Source organism: Podarcis melisellensis (assembly GCF_964234715.1).
Source record: "Podarcis melisellensis genome assembly, chromosome: 4".
NCBI classification, from domain to species: domain Eukaryota; kingdom Metazoa; phylum Chordata; class Lepidosauria; order Squamata; family Lacertidae; genus Podarcis; species Podarcis melisellensis.
In genome coordinates this window covers 69,196,246-69,223,290 of record NC_138531.1, presented here as the reverse complement: position 1 = coordinate 69,223,290, position 27,045 = coordinate 69,196,246, and the positions used below count along the sequence as shown (strand labels likewise).

General features: G+C 40.4%; 1 protein-coding gene across 8 annotated transcripts in view; it reads left to right on the top strand.

Annotated features, from left to right (window-relative positions):
* Positions 1–26,843, top strand: part of ALCAM (activated leukocyte cell adhesion molecule) — a 118,288-nt gene extending 91,445 nt beyond the window's left edge. The window contains exons 9-17 of one of the 8 annotated variants that reach the window (XM_081908481.1): positions 608–720; positions 1,866–2,001; positions 2,343–2,474; positions 4,283–4,411; positions 6,682–6,720; positions 10,026–10,143; positions 15,370–15,426; positions 22,484–22,603; positions 24,600–26,843. In XM_081908481.1, coding sequence (XP_081764607.1) covers positions 608–720; positions 1,866–2,001; positions 2,343–2,474; positions 4,283–4,411; positions 6,682–6,720; positions 10,026–10,143; positions 15,370–15,426; positions 22,484–22,571 — 812 coding nt within the window. In that variant the 3' untranslated portion in view covers positions 22,572–22,603; positions 24,600–26,843. Of the gene's footprint in view, positions 1–607; positions 721–1,865; positions 2,002–2,342; positions 2,475–4,278; positions 4,412–6,681; positions 6,721–10,025; positions 10,144–15,369; positions 15,427–22,483; positions 22,604–24,599 lie in introns of all 8 variants that reach the window. The other 7 variants (XM_081908480.1, XM_081908482.1, XM_081908484.1 and 4 more) reach the window with 7 other exon arrangements.
* The last annotated feature ends 202 nt before the right edge of the window (positions 26,844–27,045 follow it).

Here is a 27,045-nt window from a genome sequence, read left to right as displayed (position 1 = left end):
CTTTATTTTATTTTTAATATTTTGTTGGAAGCTGCCCAGAGCAGCTGGGGAAACCCGGCCAGATGGGCAGGGTATAAATATTATTATTATTATTATTATTATTATTATTATTATTATTATTATTATTCCCATAGTAAGGAAATGCTACACACATCTCAAAACAAAACCTGTCATCCTTCTGACCATTATACAAGATTATTTTTATATTTTAAGATTACTATTCAGGTTTCACCTTCACTACTAACAGAAACAACTCACATCTAACAAAAACATTCACACCCAAATACCCTCCTTGTACGCCTCCCACCATCTACCCACTTCACATAGTTTTCTTTCTTCGCAAATCCTTTTTGTTTGTCAAGTGATACAGCCAGGAAAATGTGGTGTTTCACTTTCTACTACCGAATAATTACATAGATGTGCAAATATTTTTGCTTCCTTCTTTTGGAGATTATTGTCTGTCCTATTGTATGAGGAAATTGACTGAGACTTTGAGAAAATGCAGTTTAACTGGAATTAGCTGACAGGGTTTCCCTCCCTTCTGTAAGCTCACTAAATGAGCCACATTTATGAGACTTTTATCTGACAGTGCTTTCTCCCCCAACAGATCTGGATTTGTCACTTACTCCCAGTGGAGAAGTTATTAAGCAGATTGGAGAAGCACTGCCTGTATCCTGCACAATCTCTTCCAGTAGAAATGCCACCGTATTCTGGCTGAAGGTAAATATTGTTAATAACCCTGCTATTGTCAACCTGCTCATGCGGCTGCTAACTCTTTAGATCTCATCTGGCTTTAAAGAACAATAAGCAGCATTCTACTCGGAACTTCAAAAGGAGGCTTTTATCCGCATACAAATTAAATTAAATCGCACTTCAATATCAATATGATTAAATATCATTTTGAATATGTTAAGATGTAGTGCACTATCAGGTCTTTAAGGAATAGCGAATGCGGAAGCTTGCTCAAATCTGATCAGTTTTGGGTGTGTGTTTTTTTGTAAAATTAGGTAATTATATATTTGTAATGGCTTCCAGAAACACACAGGAATATATAGCCTTGCTCAAAGGTGTGAGTGGGTTGGATACTTGTAGTTCTGGCTACTTTTGCCGCAGCAAAAGATAGTAGCAATTCTCCTATGCTCCATGTTCAGTTTCCAACATCTCCAGGGCTGGGGAAGAGCTCTGTCTGAACACCTGGAAAACTACTGCCAACTTAGACAGTACTGAGCTAGAGAGACCAGTGGTCTGATGCTGTATAAGGTAGCTTTCTATGTTTCCCCTCACATGCTTGCTCTTTGGAACAGCAGGGTACAAATGACCTACAGATTGTGGTGAATAGCAGGGATGGAGAACATGTGTTCTCCAAGAAGTTGTTAGACCTAGCATCCCTGACTACTGGCTGAGATTGATGGGGGTGTTGTTGTTCAGTGGCACCTGGAGAACCACAGGTCCCCTCATTCCAGCTCTATAGAGTCAGGGCAAGCCAGCTGTAGTTGAGGGTAGAGAAGGCAGGAAAGGCTGACAATATCAGGAGAATACATGTGCCTCGCAAAGAAGCCTTAGCCCAGGCACAGGCAAACTCGGCCCTCCAGATGTTTTAGACTTTAAAGGAGTGTGACTGGCCCAAGGTCACCCAGCAGCTGCATGTGGAGGAACGGAGACACGAACCCGGTTCCCCAGATTATGAGACTATCGCTCTTAACCACTACACCATACTGGCTCTCATTAGGTAGTCTCTTCAAGTAGTTAACACTGTGAGTTGGTTGTACTACAGTGCATTTTAAAAAAAATAAACCTGTTGGCCACCTTGTCCAAAGGTGTGCATGACTTCAATTTGCACTGCTTAGCTTTTTCCTTTTTATCAGGACAATACAAGAATGAGAGCAAGTCCGTCGTTTTCAAGTTTACAGTACCAAGATGCAGGAAATTACATCTGCGAAACTACTTTACAGGAAGTTGAAGGGTTAAAGAAAAGGCAAATTCTTACCTTGATAGTGGAAGGTATGTGAGGCTGACTCTTTATCTTACAATGTTGACTATAATTTTCATGTTGCTTCATCACTTTGAAAAGCCCTCCCAGAAAACAGCACTCAAGTCTGAGCCTGCATATTTTTAAAAGATAAAAATGTGTATGTTTGCCTGGTTTTTAAAAAATTTTTTGCACAGTTTTCAAACTTTTGGTCTTTCTTGGTTTAAATATGATAGTTTAAGTGAATTATTTTATACCTTGGTTTATTTTTAAATTGTATTACAATTTTGTTATTGTTTTTGAATCCCTTGGGAATTTAGTAGGAAGAACAAACGGAACATTAATTCGAGAAATTATCCATTTTGTTTTTAAGGAAAACCACAGATCAAAATGACAAAGAGAACTAGCACAGATGGATCATATAAAATGATAGCCTGCCATGTGGAAGGGTTTCCCAAACCAGCAGTACAATGGACTAGCAGTGGAGGTGTCATAAATAAAGCAAGTAATTTTCTCCTTACTTCTTGCACATTCCTTTCAGTCATAGCAAAAGACAAATATTAAAGGTAAAGGTAAAGGTACCCCTGCCCGTACGGGCCAGTTTTGACAGACTCTGGGGTTGTGCGCCCATCTCACTTAAGAGGCCAGGGGCCAGCGCTGTCCGGAGACACTTCCGGGTCACATGGCCAGCGTGACATCGCTGCTCTGGCGAGCCAGAGCCGCACACGGAAACGCCGTTTACCTTCCCGCTGGTAAGCGGTCCCTATTTATCTACTTGCACCCGAAGGTGCTTTCGAACTGCTAGGTTGGCAGGCGCTGGGACCGAGCAGCGGGAGCGCACCCCGCTGCAGGGATTCGAACCGCCGACCTTTCGATCGGCAAGTCCTAGGCGCTGAGGCTTTAACCCACAGCGCCACCTGCGTCTTTTCTCCTTACTTCTTGCATATTCCTTTCAGTCATAGCAAAAGACAATTATCAGAGGCATGCAAACATACCTAAATCCATTCCAATATTTCTTCACACTTCCATCTTGTGTATTCCATTCCATTGTAATTGATTTATTTTGCACATGTCTGTGTCCCAATTTACCATCCACTGATGAGGAAATATACATATTTTAATGTGTATTTTTTGTAGCACACAGTAGAGATACATGTTTCAGCTATCAACAGATATTTACAAATCAGTTATGTTCCTTGTGTCTTCCCTTTCCAAGTTAATTTAGTTTCTAGAGGGGTAGTCAGTTAGACTTTCACATCAAAACAACTCTTCTCTCCTGACACTTTAAAGACAAAGCTAATCAAGTGGTTAATGGCCAATCACGAAACTATCAACAGCTGCAATTCCAAATGTTTCTACTCAGAAGTAAATCCCATGGATTTACTCCAAAGGAAATGGGATTAGGATTACAGCCACCCTCACTGCTTTGATTTCAGGCACTGGCAGTGAGGACAGTTTAGTTATATTAAGACAAGAAAACTTCAGGTCAGAGTGGGAAGGAAAATAATTTAACATTTCATTTTGCTTTTGAAATGAAGATTTAGAATGGTTGAAACCGGCCAATCAAATCTAGATGGTTCTTCTCACTTTGCTAAAGAGGCTAAGAAAATCCAAAAGAAACAAAATATATCACTTCTTTCCATATGAGAAGAATAATGCTTTCCACTGATTTTTTAAAATTCAGAGTGGGAAGCAGTTTAAGGCTGAAATCCTAACACCACTTACATGGAAGTAAACATCATTGACTTATGACTTCTGGTTAGGATTGCAGTTATAATACGTAAAGGTTGCCTTTGGCAATAGACATCTACCGTATTTTTTGCGCCATAAGGCGCACCTGACCATAAGACGCACCTACTTTTTAGGGGGGGGGAATTCAAGGAAAAAAATGTTATTTAAAGGGAGCGCTGAGCAGAGCCTGAATAGAACATGACCCACTGTTTCAATTTGACCACTCTTGCATGAGCAGAAACACTTGCCATGAGGAATCGTTCTATATCTTCCTTCCAATAGTGCAGAAAGTAGAATGTTCTACAGTGGGAGAAAATGTGTTGGGGGAAGGCAGATATTAAAATTTAATTCAGAGTTTAGGTTGAGTTTCATTCTAGAAATTTTAGAAAGAAACCTAAACTCCCATGATAAACAGTGTTACCATTTGTGTATATATACAAAAGTACACATATGCAGAGTACTTAATTTAGATATTTAAGCAAAGCTACTAATGTAGCTTTGCGCGCGCGCACACACACACACACAAAGTCTTTGTTCTTTCTACAAACTTTCAAAATATTTTCTTTTTTTCTTTCCAGACAGAGGAGACCAAATATGTAAATGGAAAGTTTATTAGTAAAATCAAAATTGCTCCTGAAGAGAATGTTACGCTGACGTGTATTGCGGAAAATCAGCTGGAAAGAACTGTGACCTCTTTGAACGTATCTGCTAGTAAGTACTTTTATTTTATTTTAAAAGATTTAAAATGGCAAGAGCAGGACTGATGGCTCTTTCATCTTTTCATCTACTTTCACATAAAATATCCATCACTGTCCTCACTCTCTCGTGTGTGGCTCTGTGGTGGAATGTTGTTTACAAGTTGCTTCATTGTCCTCTCATAGACAAGGAGAAGGGGGAAGCGTACACTTTGCAACTCATTTCTCAGAACTGGGTTGCCATGGTAAATTTCTGACACTTGTTTCTTTTTCGAGAAGATGCCCAGAAATGCAAAATGAGTTTGGCTACACTAATACACTTCTAGCTGATAAGTCTCCATGCCACAGAAGCCCATCATAAATCAGGCTTTTTTTAACTATTAGTTTTTCATGCACAGCCTGCTGCATTCTGTTCTGTCATTGGTTGCTTTTTTGTTTTTTGTTTTGTTTTTTGAAAGCTTTTCAGAATTATCTGAGATGTCACCATTACCTTCTGTGCAAGACCAAATAAGTGTTCTAATTAAATTCATCAGTTTGGACACTTGTTCATTTAGGAACGGCTCAGCCTGCCTATAGCAAACTCTAGGCAGATCTACCTGACATTTTCCTGCTCCCTGGTGTTTTGTAATTTAGATAATGTGACCAGCAAATGACTTCTATGCACGTTTACTTAGCAGAGGGTACCACTGAATTCAGTGGGAGCCACTGTGAAGGTAATGTATGTAGGACTGCAGCCATAATCAATTATCAGTTCTAGGTGACGAAGATGTTGCCTCAGTGCTTGAGTCAGAACAAATTATCTTTCCAGCTATACCCTGTAAGGTTCCAGATGACCTCTGTAAAAATATACTGAGGAATCCCAGTTTTAATTTTTAACCTGTATTAGTAGCCCTCAGAGTTCAAGATGGGGCAAAGTCTGTCCCCCTGTATGGGCAGTCCACCACCCTTTCATGCAAACAGTCATGCAAGCTTTTCTTTTTTGGTCTGAATAGACCTGGGCAAATGGAAAACCAATGGTCATTTTAAAGAATCAGTCTGGTGTCATTCTGTATTGAGCTATGGCATTCCAGCTGAAAGTATCATACAACCAATTCACCGGGAACGCAGTTCTGTTTAGGAGCTCTCCTCATACCTCCATAAGAGGCTGTGCCACTCATGCACTTAAGTCATTTTGAACCACTCCCCTGTGACACAGAGCTATTGGTATACCAGGCATTTCTGCAGTAAAAGTGGAAATCTTCCATCTTAAGCTTTGCATGACACATCCACAAGTCACTATTCAGTGTCAAATGCCACATCCATGTGTGAGAGGCCAGCCATGCTTTGGTGAATTTCTGTGCTGCTGCTTGTTGCCTTAAAAAAGAAGAACGCAATGGGTTCACAATACCTTGTGGCCATCAGATTATTAATTAGGTTGCTTGTCACTAAGAAAACCAACCACCAGATACCTGTGACACACGACCACATTCCATGAGGAAATCACAGTAGTAGTGAATTCTGTCTGGTGAATTATCAAGTTTCCCAGATAAAAAAAACTGGAGTTCTGAAGGCTTTGAAAATATGCAATCCCTTCATCTGAAGTATAAACTGTGAGGGCTGGGCATAACCAATAAGAATTAAATGCACAGTTGCTGCACAATAAACAGGTTGGCTTAGAAGACTAATCCTTAGCTCTTCATGAGATAATGACCATCCTATCATGAAGCCTTGGCTGGGGAGCTTAATTTCCTGAATTTAGAGAGAGTGCCTTGCACTGTCTGTCTTTTCTAGATCCCCCAGCTTTGTAAATTACATCAGTTTCTGGGAGTGCAGTTTTTGCTGTTGAATTTGCAGTGGGACCTGCATGGGCATCCCTTCCTGGCCTGTTTATTGACTCCAGCACACACATTGATCAAGGGGTGTTTGGATGAATTCACCCCAGGGTGCTAAAGTTTAATCAACTCTCTGTCTACAGTAATCAAGTGATGAAAAGTCAGCATGCAGTACAGGGGAACACATAAATACTTCTTCTGACTAAGCATTTGTAAGATTAAACTTGTCATTTTTGGAATAAAGCGCTTTCATATGATACATTATAGATATAAAGTAAGGATTGCTGCCTAAAAAAATAAGATTAATCATTTTGTTGTGTGGCTGATGCTGCATTAAGTATGAACACTTCTGGCTCAGCTGAAAAATAGATCATTTTATTGTTAAATAAATATCAGAGCAGATTGGAAGCTTTGAAGGTGACTTTCATACATCAGCAGCTTTTTTAAAAAAACACATTTTTCCCACCCTTTTCAGTAAGTATTCCTGAATCTGACGAACCAGAAGAAAAAAGTGGTAAGTACATAAAAACAGAACACCACTTACTTGGCACAGTTAGATTTTTAAAATGTTTTATTCACTTTCCTAGACTGCTGCATTCCTAGGAAAGAGCAGGCCTCTTCTTCTTACAATAAAATGTTAAATTTTAAGGCTGCAATCCTAAAATAGAGGGAGCAAATTACAAAGCCAGTTTAACTGGCTTATCCAGTCTCTTGCCTATGTATTCTAGAGACTTTATTTATTTATTTATTTATTTATTTATTTATTTATTTATTTATTTTTGGGGAGAGATGAGCATGCTCAGAAAACATATCTAGTCCCCGTCCCCATCCCCCACCTCATCCCTGGTTGGACAGTGCTGGGGACAGGAGTAATTTGGATCCCAGCCACTTCCTGGATGCCCCCTTTCAGCCTTTCTGACATCTGACTTCAGAGAAGCCAATAACATTGGGGATCTTCCTCTCCAAAACTGGAACTCTGTCTCAGATGTTGCATATATCCACTATACCCTATGACCTCTAGAAGGGTCTCCAGTGAAATTGCACCCTGAACATATATTTTAAAATTCTGAAAGGATAGCTGCACATCCACCAGTTTATAATATTTCTGGTCTTGGACTTTAAGTGAGTGCTAGAAGATATTAAGACTGTCCTACTCAAATCCTTTATTCCAGAATATATAAGCTGATCCCTCACCTAGTTCTGGAGTAAGGAACACAACCACATATGTAGCATCAGAGCAGAGAGAGAGGATGGTACTCAGCTTTGTTTTTCTCAAGAGCACACCCATTGAAATTAATGAACATTGCTAAGTTAGGTCTATTGGGCCAGATTCAACTCAATAGTAGAGCTACTGGGAGCCAGTGCAACAAGTCCTGCTTGTGCGACACAGCTTCCCCCCACTCTCCTTCCTTGTGCCACCCCAATCAGATGGGGGTTGGGAGAACCCCCAAAACAGTGAATTTGGGGGGGGGAGAAGGGAGATTCTCCTGTTGGGCAGACAGGAATGTTTGCACTGAAGGAATAATTGTATTACTTCAACATTTAATTCCACCCATTAATTTCAGTGGGTCCACTCTGAGTGAAACCTGGTTAAATACCACCCAGGGTTAGAAGGAAGTCAAATCCTAGTAATTTATAATCTATCTGTGGTCAGTGAGAATAATGACAACAACATTGCCAGCAACAACGTAGATTTGTCAGATTTGTCTAGGGATACAAGTTCCTAAAGCCATAGCTCACTAGTGGAGCTTTGCCTTGGATGTAGAAAGTCCACAGCATATCCAGTGAGGTCTGGAAGAGACTTCTGTCTGTTGGCAGTCAGTATAAACAATAATGAACTAGCGGTTTTTTATTATCCTAAGTTCCAACATCAAAATTCATTCACTAGAAGTTTCTAAGGTGCTACTATTCTAAGGTCTAAGAAATCTGCAGTCTGTAGAACTGTCCAAAGATCAATCTCCTGTGTTCTAGAAGCATTTTTCCCCTCTATTCAGAACCAAACAGTAGTGGTGCTTTTGAATGATGGCCCTCATCTCCTGACTTCAATAAGCAAAGGCCGTCTTGTATTCCCCAAAATGTACAGCCTATTCAGATCCCATGCTGAGCATGGGATCTGAATAGCTCAAAGTCGAAATGCTGCGTGCGCAGATGAGTATGTCCTGAGATGAGGGAAAGTGGGGCAACAGTGTGGCAGCAAAAGCACACACACATACATGAAGCACCTCATGCTCACAAAAAGAACCTCATAATGCAAAAAAATGCACAGATACCCTAAACAGAGAGTCAGGAAGTGTCACAGACACACTCTTGAACAAAAAGCACCCACATAGAGAGTGAGCAAGCATCTGAGACACACATACACACAGAGAGAAAGCACATCCCCTCTCCCATCTCTTGCTTTTCTGTGTGGTCTGGGCAAAAGTTGCAACCTGTAGAATTCCTCTAGAATTATTTTGCATGGCATTGTCTCAGAACCGCCATCAGATTTAAAGCTAAAATTGACGTATATGGTCTGCACACTAAAAGCCACTGATCCAGTGCTTGCCAACATCGCCAGTGCTTGCCAGCACAGCAGATGGAACCTAAGGCATGGATCCTTCTGGATGTTCAGTATTTTTAGAGAGACAAACCCAGGAAATGTATCATACATAACCACTTTGTCCCTTGATGTGTTCTGTGTTTTGATGGTGGGACGTTTTAGTATCCTGTGTGAGAATCATGATGGGGGGGGGGGGCTGTAATTAGATCCATGTTTTTTGTGTGATAGCTACACTGGTGGACACTGGATCTTTGACCAAAGCAATCTTTAATTTGATGGCTGTTTGAGAATGGGATTCCCATGTAATAATATCCATGCAAGTTATTGAGTGTCCATTTCTGATTGATTCTGGGCACAGCAGCCATTTCATGAAAGGTGATGCCACCCACAGCAAGTATTTAATAATGGCACTTTCCCTTAATTCTGAATGTGCCCCAAAGCCTAAGGGTAGAACTCTTTGACACAGACACTTCCAGACTGCAGAAAAAAGGTGAGGGAAGAGAATATTCAGATCACACAAGTTTTCATGTGCTCCCATTCACATCTCAGTTTTTGCAGAATGCTTATTTACTTTTTATCCATTCCATCAGGCTCCTCCCTTAACTGTCACCTAACAGCAGTCATTCCATCATGCCATAGTAGAGGGAGAACATACACTGCATGGCTTCTCCATTGGCTCAACTGAAATACTAGTAACATTCAGCTCCTCCTCTCCTTGAACTCATTCCATTCCAGCTTCTTGCTTCTAGAACTCTCTAACAATGAACTAGTGCCTGAGTTTGTTTTTTTCCTGCCCCCTCCCCAATCCCTTTTCCTATTCTGTCATGACCCCCTTATTGTTGATATTTGTAACCTGCTCTGGCAGTCCCTTTTCAGCTAAGAGCGGAGTAAAATGCTTTAAATAAGTCTCTCCATATTTGCCAAACAATGGCAAATCGGGAAAGAGAGGATTCTGGATTTTTTATTTTTAAAAAAATTGCTTCTAAACCACAGGTCTTTTTACAGTTAGTAGACTGCAGTTATCTATAAAAGCTTGATGAAACTTTAGGAGTGGTCCCTGAAATAAAATGGGGCTATAGGACCTTTGTGGAGCAAATGGGTTAAGGATTGCAGCCAGTTAAATCACTGTCAGTACCATAAAATGTGCATGCTATCATAATGCTCTTTTTCGATCAACTTTTCTAGTTTAGAAACACTTTGGGATATGTATAATCTGTAGTCAGTTTTCCATACTTTGTTTGATCAAAACACTCCATCATCGTTTTCTTCTTTTGTTTTAGATGATAATAGGGAAAATGTTAATGACCAGGCAAAGCTAATAGTGGGAATCGTGGTTGGTCTTCTTCTAGCAGCTCTGATTGCTGGTGTTGCTTACTGGCTATACATGAAGAAATCAAAGTAAGACTTTGCTGATAAAATTCTTTAACATTTTATATTTTATAAAAGATACACTCTCTTTGCCAAATTTACTTTATCTAGCATTCAGAAAACATAGTTAGGAGTGTGGATGTGATCACCCAATCCATGGCCTTCTGTATGTTCATTTATTTTAAACATTTTGATACGGCTCTTCATCAGAATTGATCCCATGGTGGTTTGCAAGGTGAACAGAATACAAATACACTAAAACACAGACAAGGATGAGTCAGCAGCAAAAAGAACTTTAGGTGCCTGTGTAGATTTTGACTGCTGCCTAACATGGCTTTCAAACAAGCCTCCTGAGGAAAGCGTGTTCTAAAGCCAGGCTGCCACAGAGCTGACAATTCCCTCTCTCTAGTTGCCACCCATTTTACTTCTGACAGGGGAGACATAGGGAAGGGCACCAGCAGATGACCTAAAGGTTGTTTACGGGACTTGGTTCTTTCGTACCTGGCTCCCAAACCATTTAAAGCTAAGGTACAGATTGAACACTCATGTAGGATAAATAGGTACACTTGGAGACTGGGGTAGAGCATAAACCATCTGCCTGCCTCTCATGAGCCCAGTGTCCAAGGCAATGACAGGGAACATTGTTTGCACGCCCCCCCCCCCATGATGTTGGACTACAGCAGACATCATCTCTGACAATTCTCCACATTGGCTGGAGCTTCTGGGGGTTACAGTTCAACAACATTCAGCAGGCCACCCTTGACCTAAGGTGGCGGACAGGTTTTGTCCCCACTCCCCTATGTCCCAAACATAGAATTCAACAGGTGCTCTTGAAACCAAGCCAACTCCTACTGTTTACATAAATCCCAATTTTTCATCTGCATAGCTTTTCCCATTGTTCTGTTTATTTGTTATGCTGGAGGAAGGGGGGATGCTGAAAACTAGTTTTTATACATACCAATAAATATGGAAACGAAACTTTCACTTTTATAAGTACAGCTTTAGATATTTTCACTCCTTGATATGGATGTAGGGCAAGCATGCTAGTTATGAAATATGCAAAAATGAGAATGGGAGCTTAGTCCACTACATTATATACACGAATACAGTCATCCCTTGGTAGTCTGAAACATTACATGATGACTGAGGATAGAAAGCAGAATGTTTTTAAATGACTGTTAAGATGGATTTAGATAACCTCATTAGTCATGTAAAGATTACAGTTATTCCATGATAGTCTGAGCATTTGAAGTTTTCATCACACAGTGGCATGCATTACATCTCATAAGAATAATAGTTCTCCGTGGAACTTCACATTAGCTTTAATCAATCAGAATGTAAATGGATTGTCATTTCGTTGCTTAATCTAGCCTTAGTTGAGCCTTAGTGCACATGAGCTTACTAGAGGCATGAACCTTACAGCAAGTTAGGCTTGCCTCTCATGTAATTCTAAGAAGGAATGAGCAGGTGTGGGGTAGGAGATAGTTGCTTGTTCAGATACTTTCTCCATAGGTAAGTGCTATATTAAAAACAATACAGTATCAGGTAATATAATGTGGTATAATTAATATCATGGAAGTTGTATTTTCAGTGTATGAGAACTTCTGTTGTTAGGAGCTTTGTATATAATGCATCAAGATAAGCTCTCAGAGCAATGTCAGTAGAATATGTTTCAACTATTTACTTATTTGAAAACTAAGTCCTCTTCTACAAGTTCAGTTTTGATAATATGAAAGGCTCTCACTTACTGCAAGTGAACAATTACTTAAAACATCCTAACTAGGGTGATCTTCTAGTTAAGCTTGGATTTGTTTGTTTTTCAGAGAAAAACGGGTTTGTCATCAGTGAGAAAAGCACACATGGACTCTTTCTTACATAAATAAAAAAAGTTAAAAAATTGTCCAGTAGCACCTTAAAGACCAACTAAGTTTGTTCTGGGTATAAGCTTTTGTGTGCTTATACCCAGAACAAACTTAGTTGGTCTCTAAGGTACTACTGAACAATTTTTTTTATTTATTTCAACTGTGTCAGACCAACATGGCTACCTACCTGAATTTCTCTTACATGTTGTTGAAATGGGGTCTAGTAATTTAAATTCAACGATGACCCGCCTTGCATTTGGGTACTCCCACTGTGGTCTAAACCACTGAGCCTCTTGGGCTTGCCGATTGATAGGTCAGCAGTTCGAATCCATGCGACAGGGTGAGCTCCTGTTGCTCTGTCCAAGCTTCTGCTAACCTAGTAGTTAGAAAGCATAGCAGTGCAGGTAGATAAATAGCTACTGCTGAGGCAGGAAGGTAAATGGTGTTTCCATGCACTCTGGCACTCGTCACGGTCCTCTGTGCGCCAATAGTGATTTAATCATGCTTGCCGCATGACCCGGAAAGCTATCTGTTTCAGGCTCCCTTGGCCTGAAAGCGAGATGAGTGCCACACCCCATAGTCACCTTTGACTGGGGTCATCCAGGGGTCCTTTACCTTTCAGGGGTCCTTTACCTTTTACCTTTCCAGGAATACGGTTTGGAGGGGCATTGGAAGTTTGGAGTCTTCCCACAGGAACTACCTTTCTGAAGGCTACTTTCCACAGTTGTTTACCATGGGTTCTGTAATGGGTGGACTGCACCCAATATGGAGTCTTGGTTTGGCCAGAATCTCCTGCCGCTTCCACCACTGCCATGCTTTTGAATCTAGCTGCTGCAAAACCACAGTTTGATTCAAAGCTCCTCCTCACGTTAATCTACCTATTGCAAGGTTGTTGTTTTCCCCCACCTTCTGTTATATAGCCCATATCTCTACACCATTCTCCTTATACCAACACATCAGCAGAGTGTTACTCAACGATGAGCGGAGGGAAGTGTGATATCTTATTAGACCAGAGAGTATTATTGTGCATGCTGTGGCTTCTGCTTTGCATGGAGCGGGGCTCATATGCAACCCCTAACATATCCAGGTAGCTCTGGGCATGTCCCTCACCTGAAACCTTGAAGAGCCACTGTCAAAAGTATGGCGCTTCCCTTGCCTATTTGGACCCTTTTTCGTCCCATCCAATTGCCTGAATTCCTCCATTGTCTTCATTAGATGGAGCATGAGTGAGACTAGCCCTTTTCCAAGCACAAATAGAGGTAGAATCACAGGGAGGAGGGGACTGGGTTCATGTCTGCTAGCTCTGTGCCTCTTCTTTATGCATTGATTTATGCTTTAGAGCTAAACCGACATAAGTACATGCACTACTCACATAGGGTCTGTCTGTGCACTCTGTGTTGAAGATGCTTGAACTATTCATCCAGCAAATAATCTATGTAATATACGTGGAGAGCAGGATAGAAGGAAATGACGCAAGTAGAAGAATGACTAGATCTCTGCTGCAAGGAGCTTATTTAATTTGCATGCCAAAATTAAATTACATTTCTGGATTTTCTTTCTAAAGTACAACCAAATCAAATCTGGCTGTTTCTCTGGTTTCCGCACTGCATTTCATCCTGCTTCTTTGGAACATAACAAGTGCCTTGTTTTGCAAGTAGCAGAGGAATAAGCCAGTTTGTTAGCCATGGGGAAGGGCCATAGCTAAGTGGTAGAGCAACCACTTTGCCTGCAGGAGTTCCCAGGCTCAATCCCCAGTATATCCAGGTAGGACTGGAAAAAGACTCTTGTCTGGAACCCTGAAGAGCTGCTGCTAGTCAGTGTAGGCAAAAGGCTAAATGGACACAGGTTTGACTCAGTGTGAGGCAGGTTTCTATGTCCCTAGAGGAACTTGACAAAGAGCTGCAGCTATAGAGATGTAGGAACTCCTTTTTAACCAAGGATGGGGGAACCTGTTTTCCTTCTGATGTTGCTGGACTACAATTCCCATTGGTTAGGCTGACTGGTGCTGATGGGAGCTGAAATCCCAACAACTTCTAGAGGACCAGAGATTCCCTATCCCTGTTTAAAGTGCATATTCCTATTCTAGAGAACTATCCCCCTATGCCTAATGTTCCTCCTCTCAATTAATACTAGCTTTAAGATTACTACCCTATAATTACAAACCTACATGACTGTGTATCACCTTTCTGGGTTACAGGTATGCTAACGGTACTACATACACCCACTAATGTGCAGTTGAAAAAGTGTGTGGTATGAAATTATCAAATTACCTTTTCTCTGACTATTACTGCCCTTCATTGGCTGTTGTTTGTGGAAGGCAGGGATAATTATTTTTCCATTCATCAGACTGGGTTGCCCCAGCCATTCTGGGTGGCTTCCAACAAATCAAAACGTCAAACATGATCATACAATCAAAGAAACATACATAGAATTGTCACATCTTGTGTTTTAACTACATATTATGAGGCTAGCGGCTCTCATTTTAGCCACTCTCACTATAACTCAGGTGTCTCAGACCTTCCTTGTCCTCACAATCCACTCTTTTAGCTCCAGAACCTGGTTTGGGGGCCTCCATCATCTATAACAGCCAGTAATTAGTTGGTCTTTGTCTCAGTTTCCTTTCTACATGCTGAGATTATCTGGGTATTGTCTCTCAAATAGCCCATTCTCCTTTCATTTCAGGTTCTGTCTTCCAGATTCCTTTTCTTAAATGTCTGAAAATTGTCAGCTCCGCCACCTTCTGTCTCCATTGCTTTGCTGGGCTCTTTAGCTATAGGACTAGATCTGTGCCCGATTGCAACAGTTCAAGCTGTAGACACTCACTGCAATCCAAGTGCTGCCATGGCTTCCATTGTTGTATTGTAGCAAAAGAAACAGCAGTATTGGCCTTTTCTTTGCGCAGTTGACTGCAACAGAGTCCAAAAGAACACCCAACAAGGTTGTCAGTTGCTCAGACTAAATAAGAAAAGGAACAATTGGTTTATTTTCAAGATGCTTAAAGCAGATAATGAAACTAACAGAGCTTAGACAGATTATGTTGGGAACTAAGTGAAATTATTTGTTGTTAAATTATACATAATTACTATACCTGTCACTTTTGAATAAAGCCTAATAACTTGAATTATCACTGCAGGCAGTATTCTATTTTCAGCATAACTATCTCTTAGTATAAATCATTGTTGCTGCTTTCTGTGCAAAGAGCAGGGGCATATTTATTTAATAAAATGAAGGATTAGAAGCAAATGCCCAAAGAGATGGAAATGCTATCCATTTTGGAAATATTTCCTGGCACACACTATCAGTTACAAATTTTGGTGTCCATATAGGCTCCCCTTCTCAAACAGTTTTTGAACCCACCATTGAACAATTATTCACATGATCTCTGTCCCCAAAGGGATGTCAACGGAGAGTCTCAGAAGGAAGCAGCACAGAACATTCAAACCCTCCCGAGGCAAGAAAGTTACTTCTTTATGTGTGTTGTGGTTTGTAGAATCTCTATTGTCTTGTCATACCCCTGTAGCAAGAACTTGATATGTGACCCCGACGGATGCTCAGATTTTAATCTGAAAACAAATATTGAATATGGTTCCCTTAAGGGTATAGTTATGGTGCTCATAGTAGACATTAGCCCCATTCGGATGTTACATTTGTGTATAAAATCAACACACAAATGGATAGTGGGGCAACACTGATCAGCCCCTCCCCTGATGTGTTACAAACAGCTGCATGCACTAAGCCTTCTACCCAGCCTAGAACACTGATCATGCAGGGTTCTAGGTCAGATGGAAGCCTTCATGTGAACAGCTGTAAACAGGACAGAACCCTCCTTCAGATGTTTGTACTGTATATGTGTATACCCTGTGGTGCAAAAAGTATTCAGCATGGTCCTGTACCCCCTTGGGTGTTGATTTTACACATGACCATATTAGCATCATGTAGGGCTTATATGCACTCTTAAACTAAATGGTGGGTGGGCATACATTAACCAATTCTGTCTGAATGAAATGCTGAAGGCCTACCCTTCTACATCTCTGTTTCTGTCTGCATGTTTATTTAAAGGGTCAAGTGTCAAACCTATAATATAAATGAGATACGAAGAAATTCTCTGTGTAGGCAGCAGTCAGGTGTTGTCTAGACAAGCGTCCCTTTAGGCATCTTCATTTGCAGATCATCTCTCCCAATGAAATGTAATAATACTAAGAATACAGGTCATTCTTCCTTCAGAAATGCTTGTTTTACATGTGTATGTACACATAAATTGAACTCAACATTTTAGCCAGGGCGTAGCTGGAACAGACTGGAAGTAGCTTACATTAGGACAGGAGTTGGTTCAAATTAATTTTAGAATATATTGGGATGATGGGGGTTGTGGGGAATGCCTGGCTGAAAACTGAACTGCAGCTACTTTTATCACAAAATGCACAGAAAGGCCTTGGAGCCATTCACCTGGCATCTGAATTAATTGCTAGTATCTCAGTAGGGACACAGGTGGCGCTGTGATCTAAACCACAGAGCTTAGAGCTTGCTGATCAAAAGGTCGGCCGTTCAGATCCCCGCGACGGGGTGAGCTCCCGTTGCTCAGTCCCTGCTCCTGCCAACCTAGCAGTTCAAAAGCACGTCAAAGTGCAAGTAGATAAATAGGTACCACTCCAGTGGGAAGGTAAACGGCGTTTCCGTGCGCTGCTCTGGTTTGCCAGAAGCGGCTTAGTCATGCTGGCCACATGACCCAGAAGCTGTACACCAGCTCCCTTGGCCAATAAAGCGAGATGAGCGCCGCAACCCCAGAGTCGTCCATGACTGGACCTAATGGTCAGGGGTCCCTTTACCTTTATCTCAGTAAAATATATTTCAAATGATGCTAATGATACAGAGAGAGAGACCTGCTGAGCGAGTGAATGATATATAAAATAGTGAGGCAGTTTAACCACACTCTGATCTTCTTAAGTTCATAAGCTTCACATAAACTTGCAGATGTTGTTGGACTACAACTCCCATCAACTCAGCCACCATAGCCAATGTTCTTGGGTGATGGGAATTGAAGTCTAAAGCATCCCCATTGCTACTTTTCAACAAGTTCATGTAACTATTCCAATGTGTTTCAAAAAAGAAACATGTTGAATGTTCATGCTTTTCTTCCATACTAAAAACATCACCTGCAGTGCTAATCATACTTACCTAGAAGCAAATCCCCCTCAGAAGCATTGGGATTTCCTGCTGAAATCCTTTTCATACCACAAATGTCGGGGTTTTTTTTGTTGTTTTTTGGAGAGGGGAGATAGTTTGTCGCCCCCTCCAGACAGCAATAATGTGGTATCATTGGAGAAGAATTGCAGAACAACTGATGAAGCAGAATTAAATCCTTCATTAATGCACTATTATTGTGTCAAAAACCTGTTGTGGAATATGCCAACCAAAACACCAAACTGGAGAGGTTTAGGTACCAGAATCACAGTTTATGTGCAATTTTTCAGTTTAGTTGTATTATTTGGGGCTGATGGTAGATTTAACACTGATGCATACAACAATGCCAGTGGTGTTATATGGGGCTGGGATTGCAAAGATTTTTCAAAGGAATATGAATTTAGGACCCTCAGCCGGACACAATATCGGGGTCAGGGGAAGTGGCAATGTCCCAGGAGCATGCTTGACTTCATTTACATGCATAGGATCTCATCTTCCTGCTTTATGTGTAGCTGCAGCAGAAGAGAGCTTGTAGCCTCTCATCCAGCAACTACCAGCCAGCATGGTATAGTGGTTAAGTGTGGTGGACTCGTAATCTGGTGAACCGGGTTCGCTTCCCCGCTCCTCCACATGCAGCTGCTGGGTGACCTTGGGCTAGTCACACTTCTCTGAAGTCTCTCAGCCCCACTCACCTCACAGAGTGTTTGTTGTGGGGGGGGGGGGAGAGAAGGAGATTGTTAGCCGCTTTGAGACTGCTTAAGGGGAGTGAAAGGTGGGATATCAAGTCCAAACTCCTCCTCTTCTTCTTCTTCCCCCATGACACAGACATGCACACTTCCCTGAATTCCTCTGGAATGACACATTGAATATCTACGTATAACTTGTCCAAAATTATCTTGTTTTGTATCTTGTATTGTACATGCCTTTTATTATTATTATTTTATCCCATGAGCCACCTAGAATCAGAAAAGCAGCCTATAAATATTTTACAATAAATAGCTGTTTCATCTTCCATTCCATAGGCATGAGATAGGGAGGGAAGGGGGCAGAATGGCAATTGGAAAATTCCTTTGCTGTGACTGCTGGTGCCACAGACCCCCTTCCTTCCTTCATGAATAATAATAATAATAATAATAATAATAATAAAGCACCACCACAGTAAGCATGTTAACCCTGTGAATTGGGAAGAGTTATGTTTCAGGAGGGGCATTTATAACTTGGATAAATTCCTTCCCCCCAACCAACTCACAAGACCAGTCGATGACAAGAAAACTTTTGTGGAAATACTGCTTTTTTGTGTGTCAACAGAAGGAAAACCAGAAAAAAGGCATATTGAGCCTTAACCTTTAATGTCCCTTAATGTAACCAAATTACATAGTCAGAGATAGATAACTTCTGTCCTAGGTACTTTATCTAGTAAAATATCCCAAGTGCTATATTTTTACAAAGGCTAACTTCTCAAACCTCATGACACATTTCATTAGTATCCTAGGGGGGTTGCTTAAGTATATTATTAGAATGACTCATTTTTCTGTCCAGCTAATCTCCGTAGCCTGGGTATTGTAGCAATAATTGACAGATAAATATAGGTTAACGCAAATGTGCCTTTTCTGTAGAGATTAGGAGGTGCAAACTTACTGCTTTTCTGTTGTTGTTGAGTACCCATAATGGAGTATGTTGCCATGTCCCTTTCTGTCCTTTACAAGCATTATCTGTAATAATAGTTTATAGAAAGTTTGGTGTCATTGCTGTGGAGATGGGAGTGGGGCAGCTTGAAACTTAAAAACAACCTTTTCAGCATTTACTCATTTAAAATCATTGTTGTTGGCCATTGCATTCTGTTACAGCTCATCCTCTTTTCCTAATTTGAAGTAATGAATAGTGATGAGTTTTTATCAGATTATGCAGAATCTGTGAGGAACGGTTCATAGAACAATTTCTCTCTGCACATGTCCGAAATAGAAAACTATATCCTAAGTTTGTTTATAAGGAGCATATCAGAAATGTACCCACTGTTTCATTTCCTGCATTTCATATATCCAACTCCAATTTTCTGCCATTTTTATTGAAAGCCCACTTCAGTGCATTATCCAAATCTTGCTAGCAAACAAAATCTCTGAGATGACATATCCATTATTGGGGGTGATTGAGGCAATGGCATCAGCTAACTTCCTGAAACAGACATCTCCAATAGAGTAATAGCTATCAATTAGATAGATTATAGTATGATAAGAAACAAGCAAAATATGAACTAATAATACTTGTATAAAGGAAAAGCACATAGTAACCCATTACAAGCACAGCACAGACATCCTCCTGTGCTTTCCCACCTGATTAAATCCCAGGCTTGTAGCAGAAAAGGGAAGAAATGAGCTGAAGTGGAATGGAGGACAGGAAATAGGCAGTCTCTAAACAGTATCATCCACCAGTGATTGTCCACCAGCAGAAACGACTTCTGCTTGCGCAAGAGGGCTTCCCCATTCTCTCTTTCCTGCATACTCTCAGAAGCTTCTCTGGGGGATTCAGGGACCTTCAGGAGCAGATTGGGGGTACTCAGGGAGCTGCACAGAGTGGAGTCCATCTTCAAATAAATGATCAACACAGATTCATTTATTAATACCCAGTGCTGGGAATAGACAAAACATTGCTTTCAATGAATCACCACCACAAACAAATTTACTATTCTCCCGCAGAAGACAGTATGCTGAAACGCAGTGGACATACTGATTCTTTTGATGTCTGTTTACAGCCTGAGCATCATTTTGAGGCTTTGCATTTCGCCATACCACTTATTTAGTATGATGCAATATTAGTCCCACCAAGTTGTTTTCAATTGAGAGTAAATGGCCCTTCAAGAAAAGCTTGCCAGGTTTTTCAGATACCTGAGGTCCCATTTGCTGCTCCCCTCCCACTAAGGACCCTTATGCAGGTCACTTAAGTGGAGCCCATTTACAAGGACTGCCATTGCATTAATGAGTCATTTTGAAAATTGCTATCCAACTCCAATATAAAAATCTAGCATGATAAAAACTAGTAGGAGGCAGTAATGTTGCCTCCTTTTGAATCCTAAGCTCCTAGCTTATTGCTGGGCATAAAGAGGCTGCAGTGGTTAAGGCAAACCTTAACTTTAAGACAGGAGTTTTGACGTGTGACCATGGATGGTGCAGAACAAACGCATAACAGGACTTGGGAGTTCAATGTTTTTTCGCTCCTGAAATTAGTCCCTATTCCTTTCACTTCCCCAGTTGTCATAAATAGATTCTCTGTTCCTGTTGTTTCCACAGGGAGCAGCTTCATCCCTTCACTTTTGTGCTGGTTTGGTCTATGTGGTGAGAATACCACAGGGAACATGCAAAGCACAATAAGCACCACTATCACAGTGCCAAGAAAAAGCAGCAGAAATATGTTGGTGGAAGAAGATAAAGCCACCTGACTTTGCATGTTTTTATCCTCTCTGCATGGTGAAAGCACCACTCCGAGATAGAATCAGCACAAAAAAGAACCTGGGAAACCATCCTTTTGTAGAATAAAGTGGTAACAGAGAAAGAAAAAGAAAACATCATACTCTGCCTAGTCTTGGAAATGTTAAAATGCATCCTGCAAATTCTGGTTGTTAGTGGGTTTAACCATTAGGCAGAACACTTACAGCCTACTTTGCAGCATACCTGTATATGCTGTTCTCTGTGTGCTGTGCATTTGAAAAGTTAAGCCACTTCAGCCTTCTCACCCAAGGCCATGTTGAGCATCTGCAGTCACAACTCTTTTTTCTGCATAAGAGGTGTGCAGGTGTTAAGCTGCCTTTGACACAAGGGATTTTGCTTGTATCACTTATATGGATTTGTGCATTTACATTTTAAAGCCCAAGTCTTTAAAATGTTATCACACTAATACAGGAGGTCTTTCACTTCACCAGACTCTGAAAGCTGCTCTCACATGTAATGAAAACTTTTGTATGGCATTATGTTTAAGCTACCCTGTTCCTGCACTCAATTAATACATCTACCTTTATAAAAAGGGCACCTTCTGGTTTGAGTGAGTCATGCCTCCTTTTTCTCTTGAATATTCAAGGCATTTCCAGGCATGGGGGCTTGCGAGTGTCAGGTATACTCTATCAGACACTCACAACCCCAAACGGGATTGCACTGATCCCTGCAGGAAAAGCCTGGGTCACTTCAGCACAAGGATACAGTCGTACCTTGGTTCTCGAATGTAATCCATGCTGGAAGTCTGTTTGACTTCCAAAATGTTCGAAAACCAAGGCGTGGCTTCCAATTGGCGCAGGCACCCCAGAAACAATAGCCGACAGCCACATCAGACGTTCGGCCTCCAAAAAATGTTCGAAAACTGGAACACTTCCGGGTTTTCGGCGTTCGGAAGCTGAAATGTTCAAATACGAAGACATTTGAAAACCAAGGTTCCGCTTTGGAAACATTTGGTTTCCTCTCTAGAAAAGCAAACACCCAATCAAGTGAGCTGCCACAGGGTGGGAGGAGACAAGGAGATAAGAGGCCATAGGCTGCTAAAAGATTAGAACTATGTATTGTAGTGGCAGAGGACCCCTACTCAGAAGAAAGTTCTGCTGCGCTCAGTGGGGTTTGCTTCCTAATAAGTGTGTTTAGTATCGTTGCTTAAATATGGCCATGGGGAAAAGGTATTATAGTGCAAACCTTGTCTTGTAGAAACGGTCATGTGGAGACCTGTACAGGCAGACAAGGTATTCTATAAATATGAAGCCATATGGAGACTCCAGTTATATGAAATGGGCCCTAGGTGTTTTTCTTGTTCCCAGTAACTATCATGCATAATGAATAGAAATCCCACACACAAATCTACTTCATGTGCAAAAGCTAGTTTAGAAAAGGGTGTGTATTCTTTTTAAAAGTGTTTTGCAAGTCCTCATTCATTATTATTTTTTCCACTTTAAGATTTAAACTTCAAAAAGGTTTTTAATGCACAAGGAGGGGTTGCCATGTTGATAAAAACCACTTTGATGTTAGCAACAACACCTTCTCGAGGAAACATGAAGAAAATCTTGCTAATGAATTTGTTTGAAGAAGTACAAATTATTAAAGCAAGCATAGCTCAGTCCATGTGTAGATTATAAATGAGGGTGGCAGAAATTTTAAACTCAATTCACACTAAGCGTATGTGATGTTATGGCACAGTTCACTACATTAAGCTGTTTCATTTGCTAGCGTAGTAATGTTCATGTATTGATAGCTGAACTGTAAGAATCCTCTCTCTTGAAAAGCAGGAAACATTGTTCATTGATGCAACAAAGGGTAATAACAAAGCAAGATGTCACACTACTTTTATTTGCATTTTAGGTCAGCCTCAAAACATGTAGATAAAGACCTTGGAAATATAGAGGAAAACAAAAAGTTAGAAGAAAACAATCACAAATTGGAAGCTTGAGATAGAGAACTTGTCAGTCACCACCATTCCAGGTAGGTGTGAACAACTTCATAATGTCGTCTATCTACAGAGTACAGATACTCTGTATATGATTTGAATGGCTTTTAGTCTTTGCATTGCTGAAGTGTTTGTAGTACAGTGGTGCCTCGCAAGACGAAATTAATCCGTTCCGTGAGGCTCTTCGTATAGCGGTTTTTTCGTCTTGCGAAGCAAGCCCATTGACAGCTTAGCGGATTAGCGCTACAGCTGTCAAGCGGCTTCCAGCGATCAGCTGTTAAGCGGCTTATCAGCGGAACAGCTGATAAGCGGCTTAGCGGCTTTAAAAAAGGAAGAAAAAAGCGGAAAAAACCCGCGGGGGGACGCAAGATTTTTTTCGTCTTGCGAAGCAACCCCATAGGGGAATTCGTTTTACGAAGCGCCTCCAAAACGGAAAACCCTTTCGTCTAGCGGGTTTTTCGTCTTGCGAGGCGTTCGTCTTGCGGGGCACCACTGTATTTACACATCAAGATGAACCTAGGTTTATCTGCTCAACATTTGGAATCCCTTCAGAGATGCTTTCAGTTGCTTGGGGCTTTCTGTGGTGTTACATGAAAAACAAACAATGGTTATCACCTCACCAAGAGACAAACTGTTATGAATAGAATCTGTTAACAATAGAATCTATCTTGGACTTCCTAACACCTCTAAACACTTTAGCACCACACTGTTCACTAAAATAACAGAAGCAATTCCAGGGCTAAGTATAAACTCCTGAGTGTCTTCTAGGTCAACCAGTGTGCCTGTTTTGACTGGATATGAACTTCTGGCTCAAACAGCCGACACCAATCACTGCAATTTATCTATATGTCTCTGTACACCAGGGGCTCAGTGCTATTTGTTTAATCTTTTTCTCAAAGGACAAAAGCTCCAAAGAATATCTAGCCATGACAGATAACACGTAGGTTGTCCTGCTTCAAAGCAGTAAGTTGGACTGGGTTTCTTCAGATGGCAGTTCTATACCACCATGAAGAGACTTTCTTTTCAGAAGCCCCGTGCTGGCACTCTCCAGAAACAAAGTATGAATAGATTTTCAGTCCAGAAAAATAATCTGGAAACATTTCAGAATGAGTAACACTGGGACCAAGACTCAAGAGTTAGACTGTGTACATTAAAAGTACATCCTGGGCTAAGTGTAGTTTACCCCTTAAAGGTAAAGGGGTAAATGGACCCCTGACCATTAGGTCCAGTCGTGACCCACTCTGGGGTTGCGGCGCTCATCTCGCTTTATTGGCCGAGGGAGCTGGCATATAGCTTCCAGGTCATGGGGCCAGCATGACTAAGCCGCTTCTGGCGAACCAGAGCAGCGCACGGAAACGCCGTTTACCTTCCCGCTGGAGCAGTACCTATTTATCTACTTGCACCTTGAGGTGCTTTCGAACTGCTAGGTTTGCAGGAGCTGGGACCGAGCAACGGCAGCTCACCCCATCGCGGAGATTCGAACCGCTGACCTTCTGATCGGCAAGTCCTAGGCTCTGTGGTTTAACCCACAGCGCCACCTGTGTCCCTTAGAGCTGCAATTTCCAGCACACTTTACAATCTACAGTTACCAATATTTGGGGGTGGGGTGGGGGAAGGATGCTTTAATTGTATGCAAGACAAGACAAAGAGCTAAGGCAAAAAAGAGAAGGCAGTCAATGTTTAGGAAAGCCTCAGGAACAGAGCCTTGGGCAACAGGGCCAGCACTGATCGAGGGCTTGCTCAGCACTGTCATGGCACCTGTATAACTTTTCAAAAGTCAGTCGAGAGATTCAAAACCATTTATGATTTTGGAAAATATTTTAACACTTGCTGGCAAATTATAATGCACTCTTCATTGTTGTGCGTTTCACAGTGTTCTATGGTAGCCTTCATTTATTTCTTCCTTTTTTATTTTTATGGCATTCATTTTATGTGGGAAAACTAATATCCCTCGCCCACCCGCCCCCCATTTGTGTATTATCATCAACATACAAGTTCATACTGACTGACCTTGTTTTTTCTCATTTTCAGAGAATAAACATAGACCAACTGAAGCATGAACATGGATTGTATTTAAGATATATACAAAGACATGACAGCTATTCATGGTTCAAGTATTACACAGATCATTCTATCAAGTTTTCAGAGGAATTTACACAGTTATCTCAAGCTTACAAAAATATCAGCAAAACTAATTTTGGCGGCAGCCGTGATAATAGGTCACAAGTTTGTGTTCTGTTTGAATATCTTTTTTTTCTTTTTTTGTAAATGTCTGCACTGAAGATTTCTTTTGGTTTGCCTTTATGTAAATTTTTTACGTAGCTATTTTTATACACTGTAAGGCTTTGTTCTGGGAGTCGCTGGTAATCTGATGTATAGTGTAATGTTTTTATTTCCATTGTTTTTTGCACCCTTTAAAGAGGTACATTTCTAATTCTGATTGCTATCAGTAAAGCTCTTACTTTGCACAGCAAGTATCTAATTTATAAGATTGCCTTATGGGAAAAAGAGACACTTCTCTCTATGTTTTTCAATCACCACTAAAGGAAAAAGGGGGGAATAAATCTGTAAAAAAAAATAAGTAAAAGCAAACTAACCGGTTTTTGAAATAATGAACACCTGCTCAACTACAAAGGACATGTATATAATTTACAAAAGGAGAGTAAAGTATTAAACAAGATTCATGTTGTCATGTATACAGATGTCCTACTAACAAGTCTTTTTTAGACAGGAAAATCTTTTTATTGATAGCATTCTGGAAAACTAATTGTTATTGCAATTCCATGATATATAGTGTGAATGACTGAAATTAAGAATTAGTTCTGAAATATTTTTGTTATCCACTGCCTTAAATATTATCTATCTTTTTATTTTAAAAGAAAAAAAGATCAGTTGAAATTGGAAGTTTTTGGGTTTTTTTAAGTGGTCATATCAAAGCTGCATTTTTCCACAAAATAGAATATATATTTTTGTGTGTGTGCGTTTTTGTTAACTACACTACAGATATTGCACCTTGAGATAATTTTAGTGTTTTTAACTGGTACATAATTTATCAAAAAAAGTACATGAAATTGTAACAATGAAATGAAATCTATGTATCTTTAGTTACATTCAAGATTGTAACTTTATAAACCTGTTTTATGCTTGAGAATTTTTTTAGAAAGTTAGCATAAAAAGAAACATTTGAATAGATTGGGGCAAATAGACAGCAGTATTTAGCAGTGCTCTTTTAGCGGAAGAATAGCATCTGGGAGAATGTGCTAGATAATTTTTGATAACGGCAGGAAAATATTACTGGAATGGAAGTTTCTGTTTACAGATTTACAAGCCAGGAAAACAGGAAGATTCTGTAGATTGTGGGGAGTTTAAGAAGAAGAAAAATGGAGATGGAAATTAGGAAATGTATTTTGCCACTTAGGGGGGAAAAACACTGTTGTAAATTTGTAAAATGTTAAATGTCTGGGCAGTAGTGACTGATGTCTTAAATAAAAGCTTCCTGTAGTGTACTGGCATGGATTAAATACATGAAATGTCCTATAAATTCAATACTGTATAAAATATTACAGAAAAAACTGTTAAAGTCCTCTCTGCATTGCTTAAGGCTTTATTTGGCAGGGGAACAAAAAAATTAATCTTGGTCAATGTTTAAACCAAAGTTAAAAGGGGGATAAAACCAAAGTCATTTGTTTTGCATGGCAAAGCCATTTATGATATCTTTGTAAATACTGTGGTTTGTTTTTTTTCCTTTCTCCTTTTTCTTTTTTTTTTAGAATTTTGTTTTTTTTAAAAAAATCTAAAATTTTTAAGCACCTGTTTTCCAAAATAAAATGTGAACACACACAAAAACAGATTATATATAATTTTGTTTTGGCGTGAAGACATCGTTGCTTATAAGAGAAGATTCAATTGGTGTGAGTACAGTAAAGGGAAAAGACTTGCACTGCGATATCATGTCTTTTAAGTTTTATGAAACGTAAGCATACAAAAGTAGTCCCATTAACAAAAGGATCTCTCCTGATCTGTAAGAGAGCCATGCAACTGACCAGACTTGAAACAAGAGTGGACACCAAAAAATGAGAGTGCTCAACTTCTGCATCCAGTGTCATTATGGGAAACCAAACTCTCACCTTTTGAATTTCTACTGGCCATTCCAATGTAATTCTTGGGGGGTGTTTTCTTCACTGTTGACATCAGACATGTTTCAGGAATCAACAGTACAAATTAATTGTTGCAATTCATGCCTGAAAGACAATAAAAGTGAAGTATGTTTTCACATTCCTGTCTGACATTTCAGTTCAAGTGGGATATTCATACCTGCATGAAATAGCTCAGTAATTTGGTTGGCATGGGTTCTGGTCAGGCAGATGCTTTTGCACATGCATATCTTCAGTCTGTTGGTGCCAAGAGACTGGGCAGCTGGGAGTTGTGGTACAGAGAACACTGGGAAGCTCCATGAATGTATTACTCATGCACACAG